We start from the raw sequence: 10,000 nt of genomic DNA, 5'->3' as shown, positions 1-10,000 counted from the left end.
GTTTTCTATAAATACATCAGAGAAGGAGGAGGAAGAAAAAAGAGGAGGAAGGGAAGGAAGAGAGGAAGCACAAAGGAATAAGGGAGGAGGGAGGGAGGAGGGAGGAGGGAGGAGGGAGGAGGAAAGAGGAAGAAGAGGAAGGAGTAGGAGGGGAAGGGGAGGAGGAGGAATAGGAGAATGAGGAAGAGAAAGAGAAGGAGGAGGAGAAGGGAGGAGGGAGGAGGAGGAGGAGGAGGAGGAGGAAGAGGAGGAGCAGGAAGAAGAAAGGAGGAGGAAGAAGAGAAGAGGAAGAAGAAAAGGAGGAGGAGGAGGAAGAGGAGGAGGGAGGAAGGAGGAGGAGGAGAAAGGAAGAGGAGGAGGAAGAGGGAGGAGGAAGAGGGGAGGAGGAAGAAAGGAGAGGAAGAAGAGGGAGGAGGAGGAGGAGGAGGAGGAAAGAGGAGGGAGGAGGAGTTGAAGGAGAAAGAGTGAGGGAGGGAGGTTAAAGGAGGGAGGAGGAGGGAGGTTAAAGGAGGGAGGGAGGGAGGAGGAGGAGGAGGAGGGAGGGGGAGGAGGAGGAGGGTAGGAGGAGGAGGAGGAGGAGGATTGGAGGGCGGGTAGGAGGAGGAGGAGGAGGAGGAGGAGGAGGAGGAGGAGGGAGGGGGAGGAGGAGGGAGGGGGAGGAGGTGGAGGAGGAGGGGAGGAGGAGGTGGAGGAGGAGGAGGAGGAGGTGGAGGAGGAGGAGGAGGGAGGAGTTGAAGGAGAAAGAGGAGGAGGGAGGTTAAAGGAGGGGAGGAGGGAGGTTAAAGGGAGGGAGGAGGAGGGAGGTTAAAGGAGGGAGGGGAGGAGGGGAGAGTTAAAGGAGGGAGGGAGAGAGGGAGGTTAAAGGAGGGAGGAGGGAGGATGAGGAGGAGGGAGGGGGAGGATGCAGGATGAGGATGAGGATGAGGAAGAGGAAGAGGAAGAGGAAGAGGAAGAGGAGGAGGAGGAGGAGGAGGAGGAGGAGGGAGGAGGAGGAGGAGGAGGAGGAGAAGAAGAAGAAGAAGAAGAAGAAGAAGAAGAAGAAGAAGAAGAAGAAGAAGAAGAAGAAGAAGAAGAAGGAAGAAGAAGAAGAAGAAGACAAAGAAGGAGATGAAGAAGAAGAAGAAGAATAGGAGGGAGGACGATGAGGAGGAAGAGGAGGAGGAGGAGGAAGAGGAGGAGGAGGAGGAGGAGGAAGAGGGAGGAGGAGGAGGAGGAGGAGGAGGAGGAGGAGGAGGAGGAGGAAGGATGAGAAGAAGGAGAAAGAAAAGGAGAAGAAGGAGAAGAAGGAGAAGAAGGAGAGAAGAGGAGAAGAAGAAGAAGAAGAAGGAGAAGAAAGAGGAAGAGGAGGAGAAAAGGTGAAGAGGGAGAAAGAAGAGGAGGAGGGAGGAGGAGGAGGAGGAGGAGGAGGGAAGGACAAAGAAGAGAAGAGGAGGAGGAGGAAGGAGAAAAGAGGAGGAGGAGGAAGGAGAAAAAAGAGGAGGTGAGGGAGGAAGGAGAAAAAGAGGAGGAGGAGGAGGAAAAGGAAGAAAGTAAAAGAAGAGTAAGAGGGAAGAAGAGAGGGAGGGAGGCATGAAGAGGCAGAAATGGATGAGAAAAGAAAAACAAAACAGAGGAAAAAATACTTCTACCACAGCCACATGGCACATGAGAACAAGAACTATGCGGGTGGAATACCAAGGTGCTTTCTTGAAATGAGACTCTGCTTGAGCAAACCTTTCTTGCTCTGTTGAAACAGTACTAAAACCAATACCATACCTGTGGATTAAGAAATAATAAAATTAAAAATTCATTGCAACTTCAATGTGTAATCAAACCATCATAAACTCTATGGTCCTTATATATATAATCCAATTTACAATAGTAGGCAACATGACAACTGTGACAAACTCACCATGCATTGTAGTGCCGTGGATCTATTCTGACAGCCAACTTCTGTAACAACTCAACGCCTGTGTCCAACTCTATCTGTTGCTATGTGCTCATGGCCCAACAAAGTGTAGGCATATGCAAAGTTTGGATCAACCTCAAGAGGGAATAAAAATGGAAATCTTAAGGAAATCACAGAAAAATTAACTGAGGAGAAATAACTCCTGTTTTCATCACTTTTACAGTATGGCCGCAAGCCAAGAGCACAGAGAGCACCTGATTTTTTCCTTCAGGCGGCTAACTCCACTTGTACCCTGATGCATTGTTCAGCATGACCATGGAGAGGCTCCCACTGCCATTGGCTTGAACTACTAGCATGACAAGTCAAGAGATTCATATGATATACTGTTGCTTCCTTGTTCAGATCAAATACCATATTAATCAATATGCATCACAGGAATTTTACCTTAAGACACTATTCACATCAATACCATTATTTTGCATCACAGGAGGATCTCAAATTTAAGTACAGATTTGGAATAGCTTGTTCACCTTCGTAACAGAGTTCTTATTTCCATTAGGACACAAAATATAATACCCAACAAAGTATGATTGTTTTAGAAGTACTTCTAACCTTTTGGCTAATAACTAGAAATGCAACTGCTAACACAACATAAAACTGCAATTATAGAAAAAGAAAAATGTATCAATTTTTCCAAAACTAATACAAGAGAGGTTACAAGTCTTACTTCTTGATAGGAAATACTAAACCAAGAAAATATTTTCCATATAATTAGTTTGGCTTCCATTCAGTTATCCAAATAGATGTCATACGAACACTTAGAACCTGAATTTAAAGACACTCCACCTTCAAATCAATCAAACATCAATCAATATGGATAGAATTCTACTGCGATACAATTAGTTTGGTCTTTGCTTTGATAGAAATTCTGAGACTAAAGGTCTACCAAAATATAGCACAAAAGGAATACAGAAATAGCAACTTAAAAAAGTTACAGTTCACCTAAATCCAATTCATTATTCTACTTTCACCCATTCATAACTTCAGAAAAACCTATCACAGATCTACTCGCATCATGTCTATTTCTAGTTAGCTATAATGAGTTCTGAGCTTAGATGCGAGCCAGGTAATTCTCCAGGCAGAGAGCAATATGTACTAATACACCCCATCCCCCCTTACTTTACTAGAAAGTTCACCTTTCAAGACTAGAACTCCTCACCTGAATGGCTCTTGAGAAAAACCTTATTGCAGCTTCATGTTCCTTCTGGAGAGAGAAGCAGTTCCCAGTCGTACACCAGGCTTGGGGACATTCCCTGTCTTCCTCTATCAGATCCTGTAAGAATTATGAAGGGTAATTTATCACTCTTTGTTAACCCATTAACCCATAGGATCCAGTTGCTTCACGGCAATCACATAGTAAGCTAGTGCTCTTACAGTCATGGCTATCAAACACTACAGTCTACACTCATCTATCCATGGAAATAAAGTGAAAAGCCCCTTTCTAAATGCTACATGAGTCTAATCACCTTCCAAGAGGTTTGAGCACTTGTGGCGACTTTTTGGTCTTCAGCCAAAATGTTCACAATGATGAGTTCACACCATATGAAGGTCACAACAACTGGATCGAAGGAGTTCATATGAAGAAAAAAATACTCTCAAAAAAGAAGACACACATACAGATACAGCACAACATCAAAAATTATTACCTGAGCAAGCGCTGATAGCTGGACTTCTTTCTGCAAGTGCCATAGAGCTGTACTATAATACTCCATAATATCCAAACGATGTGGTTCTCTTTCTCTAACTTCACTGAAGTATCTGCAATACAACAATAATTATACTTTTCTAAATATCTACTTCAGTTGTTTCAATCTCTGAAGTCATGGTTTATTAAAAGAAAGAAAAAAGTATGAAACTGCACAAAAATATATACTGCCACACCCATTAAATCAGACTAATATTCTTACAGAGCTGTATACAGTCAAATTAATAAATCAATATTTCTTAACCTGATGACAATAGGTTTTCCTTATGTTATTAACCTGAGCAATCACCTGATCAAGTGGAAAATTAACATACACCTACCAGCCTCTCTACAAATTTGGCTGTAGTATACTTTTTATGAAGCTAAACAGTCTTCAGACCTATTTTTGTGGGGCTATTAAATAGTCTTCAAACCTATTTCTGAGGGGCTATTAAATAGTCTTCAAACCTATTTTTGAGGGGCTATTAAATAGTCTTCAAACCTATTTTTGAGGGGCTATTAAAACTTAAAGACTGCATGTGGCAGTCAAGACAAGAACAGGAATCATCCACCTTTGATTTAATATGCTTATTTTGTCAGCAAATATCTAACAAGGATAATTAGTCTAATCTATAGGTGAGGCAGTAATGTCTAATACGCCTATGCTTAATTGTGTTCATACTTACTTTACTGCCTGTTGATAATTGTTCATCTCAAAGTGTGCCTTGCCAATGTGTGACAAAACCCAGCCTGTGCGGTAGTGTTGTGTGGGGAGGGCAGTAAGTAGCTCTATAGCACGGGCACAGTTGTATTGTGCTAACTGCTGATATGCTGCACCCATATCCCGAAGAAGTGCCATCAAACCCTCTGTTTAAAATACATCTTACTTAACCAAATAGAAATATAATCAAAATTACTTTTAATACAAGTATAAAAGTAAATTATCTTAAGTTACACCATTCACTTATAATCAATTATCATCAATTAATACATACAAGTCTGCATCTCTAAATTCCTGCTTTACTAAATCAATGAACTTCAATAACACTAATTTAAGTACCAATCACAGCATATTTCAAACATACCAGCAGACTGTTTCTGTATAGTGTGTGCTTGTTGTGCAAGATTCTGAGGTGTGGTTGGCTTCTCTAAAAGTGGTTTGTCTGACGGCGAAATGATGTCTTGGTTCTCGCTCTTGTTCTTCTCATTTAGCTCTGACAAGCTGGACTGACTTTTGGAGGATCGAGTTTTTGCTTTCCTAGCAGGAGATTTTGGTGCTACAAAGCGGCTTTTGTTGTTCTCCTGTAAATAAAATGGTTTTCAGAAAACTGCACATAATAAGATCTTAATCTTGTAATCTCTTGGGGCATATACACAAGTCCTTTCCATATTACCTTTTGACTAACTGACTGCAGTGAATAAATGTCTTTTTTACAACATTTAAACTAAAACTACTTTTCATTTTTGTAAAGAGTATAGATTATATGGTACATTTTTGAGGTAACATGCTCATCTGAACAAATTTTGAAAAAGTACACCACAGACGTGCAGAATGTATAAAGTACATTAACATTTGCTTTCATATGAAAATCCATTTGAGCACAATACATAAAACGGTTTCATTATTTTTCTTATGACCTGTATAACTTTATAAAAGAAATTAAAGACAAAACTAAAAATCAGAATATGTTAGATACCATATCTATTCTGAGGTATAATTCTATATGAGACTTGTAAGAGTTCTTCTAATCTAAAATAAATATTTTGCCTAAGGCATTCACAACTAATATCAAACAGAAGCTCAGTATCAAATCCAATTTGACCTTGACGTTAGCTGCAAAATCGCTTGAATCAAATTTCAGATTTCTGAACATAAGTCACTCATTACTAAAGACCACCCACTTCAACAGAAATTACTTAAACCGTCTTCACAGATCTCTTCCAATCCACAAAAACATATGTAGAACTGAGGGGAAGTCAATCTCTCTAACATTAACTGGATAACCATTTCCCCTCTTAATGCCCAGATGAGATAGTGACAAGTCATCCCCCCACAAAAAACAGGCACCTGTAATATAACTCAGTCATCCTCCCTTTATTCACTCTCAAAACATGTAGTCATACACCCACACACTACCATTCCTAAGTTGCCCAAACAGAATTAAGGACACAATAATACTGATCCACTCCAAGGTCAGCTGGTATGCAATCAAATAGATCAACTATTTCTCTTTCCTTTTCTAACAGACTTTCAACTCAAGGCTATTCTCAAAACTAGATTACGTTGTAAATACTATCTACAATGACCATAAATACTTTTATTGTCTCTGAAAACCCTCCAATAAAACAAGAAACAATTTACAGATACATGTTATACATGTATAGTACACAAATAACACACCAGAAAACATTTTAAAAAACATAGAAGTAAAGACAAGAATATCTAATCAAATATTGTATAAGAAACACTTGAACCAATAGAAAATGCAAAAGTTTTAAGTACCACTGCACTCAAAAATAATGCCTAAATATACACCAAACCACAGCACAAAGCCTAGATCATTAACCAACAATTCAAGCTTTTCTTCAAATAATATACTGCTGTGAAACCCAACATGCCACGCAATCCATACAAAGTTCTTTACAAAACACTGCTCAACTGGCCCACAGCTTGCCTCACCAATACCAATCATTGTTTTTCTTTATGATGATACATTCAGATCTGTAAATGTTCCCCAGAGCAAAGCTGTGAGCCTACTTCTTTTCCTAGTATACATCAATGATCTTCCACCTGCTCACTAATCTTTTCACCTCTTTGCATACAAGATTCACATCTACATTGCAGATATTAACCCAATGCCACCGGGAAAATGTTGTGTTAACTCCACAATTGCTTTTTAAAATGTCTCTGCACATAGATGGCTCTGCCAGCGCTTAGCCACAAAGTAGTCAATTAGTGGACCTTGTGACCTTACCTGTTTTCACCTTTCCTTGACTTTACGGGAAAAACACTTTTCTACTGCTATCAAAATTGATACTGTTATTTTTATCATAAACATCAATGTTGTTAACATTACTAATAACAATATCAAATTACAGAAAATATAAAAAAATCAAGGAAAAGGGTAAACAGGTAAGACAGGTAGTTCTCATCATTGGCTCATTGGTCATTTAGTATCTGTGGAGCCATCTATGTGTAAAAACAAATACTAAATTAAGCATACAGTGGGCATGGCATCTATGCACATTTCATGATGGGCAGCACATGGTTAAACATGAACTCAATGCCAAATGTGCAAATCTAACTTAGGTTCTTCTTCTTGTAAGAACTATTACTTTCCACAATTTACATATAATTACTACTATTTTCTCCTAAACATTATAAATAGCAACTGAGAAGACTCTTCAAAATCAGACACTTTGAATCCCAAAGAGCACACACAACATAGTAATATGTAGCTAAATGCTTACTTAATAGATATTATATCGGTTTCCTTAGCATCATATTCTTAATCCAATAATCCAAATTTCCATTTTTCAAATAAATTCAATTTTCACTCAGTAAAGTAATATAAAACAAAATATACAAAAAGACCAACAAAATCCTTCATTTCAACCCAACAATGATGGGCTTCTCACTGGTGAGAGAGCCAGACCACAGGCAGTAGCAGGCCACCTCATATGCGAGACACTTGTGTTGTCAGCTTAGACTCCAACTGGGTTGCCCACTGCGTGTGCCTAATTGTGTTCCACAGCAGTCAGTCCTTACAATAGCTACTGCCTGGGAATACGTTTTTCACTTAAAGGTACCCATCGTGCATAGGTCACACAAAAAAATATCATTTCCATTCCCAATTTTCAAACAAGAACACCATCAGGCCCAAAAAACAGATAGATAAGCCAACCTAATAAACTTAACATTTCCCTCAAGGAACAGCCAAGCTTACCTTAACAGAATTGCTGTTGCCAAAGAGTCTAGATGATCTGCGAACATTGGGGTTTGGCTGCCCAGTTGGGGGGCTTTGGAAGTTGCTATTATTCCCAGCTGGTGCAAACACTGCAGGCTTGTTTAAAACCAGGGGGGAGTCTTTTGTTGTTCTACATAATATCTGAAATTGTAAGATTAATCAATATTAAAGTAAATAAAACTCTTCATACTCCACTTGACCTGGCCATAAAACAGGAAGTAAAAATTGTATATCAGTGGAGGCCCTAAAAATACATGCAGACATGCAGCATATGAAGTTCTGGAAAACAGATACATTGGAACATTGTATAACACCTTCACAAGCTCTTAAGAAAAATACAGATATACAAACTCTCTATTAGCATTTAAATTGTACTGAAGATGGAGTTTGAAGAACATTTTCTTTCAAGTCTATTTACAACTACTTCAATCTGAAACATAAGACTCACCCTTTTACTTATTGGTGGAGGAACTTTGGTGTTTGGTTCAGTGTCTAGCTGGGAAAGGGTGAGTGGTGAAGGCGTAAGGAAGGCCACAGAACTGTTTAGAGGTGACTGCTCATTGTCACCAACAGGGCTGGTAACATCCAGAGGTAGTACCCCAAAGCTGGGGGTCATGGGGCTCACTGACCATGGTCCTCCCAACATGCTCTTAATTCTTACAAACTTTTTCTTTTTAGGGGCCTGAAAGACTCCATCACCAGTGTCGCCACCACCTCTATCCTGCACAGGTGTGACCATTACAGCCACAGGAGTATTCTGAGACGAGATGGGTACTGGAGTACTCATGTTACTTAGGCTCTGTACTGGTGTATTAATAATGGGTAATAAATTATTGGGAGTGTTCTGAACAGGAGTTGGAATGTGAGTCTGCTGAACACCATCAGAGGGGGTATTCACTGATACACTATTTAACGTATTATTGGTGACTCCTGAGTCTGAGTTGACACTGACATTGTTTGCAGGATTGGCACTGTTAACTAAAGTTAGCACCGTGTTACCATGACAATTTGAAAAAGTTTCTAACAAGTCCAACCTGAAAACTTTCGAGGGATCAATTTTGTCCCCCTGATCACAGAGTGCAACAAATGACTGCCATAAAAATGGATTGAGCTTCAATGATCTCTTGAAAGCATCTGCTGCTCTTAAAAGTCTTTCTGTTCTAGCGCATATGAGTCCCAAGAGTTGCAGGGCAAAGCAAGCTAGGTCTCCATACTCATTCGCTAGTTCATCCACAGTCTTGGGATGAAGAACACTCCCACCCGTCAGGACTGTCTCTGCCTCCTCCAACCTGCCGGACGAAAAACAAAATGTAATCCTTTGGTTCTTAGAAACACCACTTTTAGTCTCGTCTTTTGATACTTGCCACTGCAGACTTCATTCAGAACTTAACAGATTCTTTTACCTCTCAACAATAATTACTCCTATTTGGCTGTAAGGTTAACTACAATCACATATTTCTCTATTTCTCATAAACATTCCCACATATTCAGTAATTCCTTATTCCTAGGCTCACAAAACCTAGCTCCACTAAAGGACTTATAAGGATATTAAGAAAGCATATGAAAATAATTCACTCACAACAACTAATAAGATGATTCACACATTTGACAAAATAACTTACTTCCCAAGATCGTAACAACATCTGGCCATAAGAAACCTGAGCTGCGGTGTGCGTGTGCCATGGGTGTGGAGGACAGAGTATGCTCTACCTGGTTTCCCTGACCGGTAGTAAGATGTTGCCACCAGGTGCAGCGCCTCATCTGAATCCACTGGAAGAAAGATATCAACACTGACAGTTGGGCAAATATGGGAAGCTAGGTAAAAATCTATAAATCAATTTACAATTTGCATTCCGACCTTTACAAGTACCGGGGCAAAAAAATCTGCCACACTTGTTTTTCCTGATTTTCGAAAATACAAATAATTGAAAAATCGACATTTATTTCTTTCCTGACACATCTTATCCTATACAATTTCATTATTATGCAAACAAAATAAGATGTATGTGCCAATACCATGTTCGAGAGATGGACAATTTTTTTTTTTTTTTTTTTTTTTTTTTTCTGGTCCTTTGAGAAACTCAGTACAATGTCTAAGTGCAATGTAACTTATTAGTATCTTATTAATATACTTGTTCTGTTTTTCAAGTCAAGTACCTTTCCCAGTCGACAGTATCTGCCATTTATCTTAACCACAGTAATATTTCTGTTAAATTCATAAGAATAAAGGAGGTATGACTAAACATCTGACCCCCCCCCCCCCGCTTCGTAATCTGATGTTTACTTTGTCGTGTCTGTGCAAATATACTCAACATCATTGTTTTCTTTTGGATTTTTAAAAATTTATTTTGGTATTCTCTGGTAGCTACCTGGCAACTCTGTTTACCCATCAGCCAAGCC

At 39.6% G+C, this 10,000-nt stretch overlaps 1 protein-coding gene across 1 annotated transcript in view; it reads right to left on the bottom strand.

Moving 5' to 3' along the window:
- The window catches only part of LOC113821651 (cell division cycle protein 27 homolog), a 59,139-nt gene that overhangs the window by 19,167 nt on the left and 29,972 nt on the right, over positions 1-10,000 (bottom strand). Inside the window, 11 exon segments of the mRNA XM_070115096.1 lie at positions 1,623-1,755; positions 1,892-1,926; positions 1,929-1,949; positions 1,952-2,023; positions 3,108-3,221; positions 3,595-3,706; positions 4,319-4,499; positions 4,718-4,934; positions 7,580-7,741; positions 8,049-8,889; positions 9,223-9,370. Of these exon segments, the coding sequence (XP_069971197.1) occupies positions 1,623-1,755; positions 1,892-1,926; positions 1,929-1,949; positions 1,952-2,023; positions 3,108-3,221; positions 3,595-3,706; positions 4,319-4,499; positions 4,718-4,934; positions 7,580-7,741; positions 8,049-8,889; positions 9,223-9,370 (2,036 nt within the window).

Source organism: Penaeus vannamei, chromosome 37 (genome assembly GCF_042767895.1).
Source record: "Penaeus vannamei isolate JL-2024 chromosome 37, ASM4276789v1, whole genome shotgun sequence".
Classification (NCBI taxonomy): Eukaryota; Metazoa; Arthropoda; class Malacostraca; order Decapoda; family Penaeidae; genus Penaeus; species Penaeus vannamei.
The sequence above is the reverse complement of the archived record's forward strand: the minus strand, read 5'-3'. Positions and strand labels throughout refer to the sequence as shown.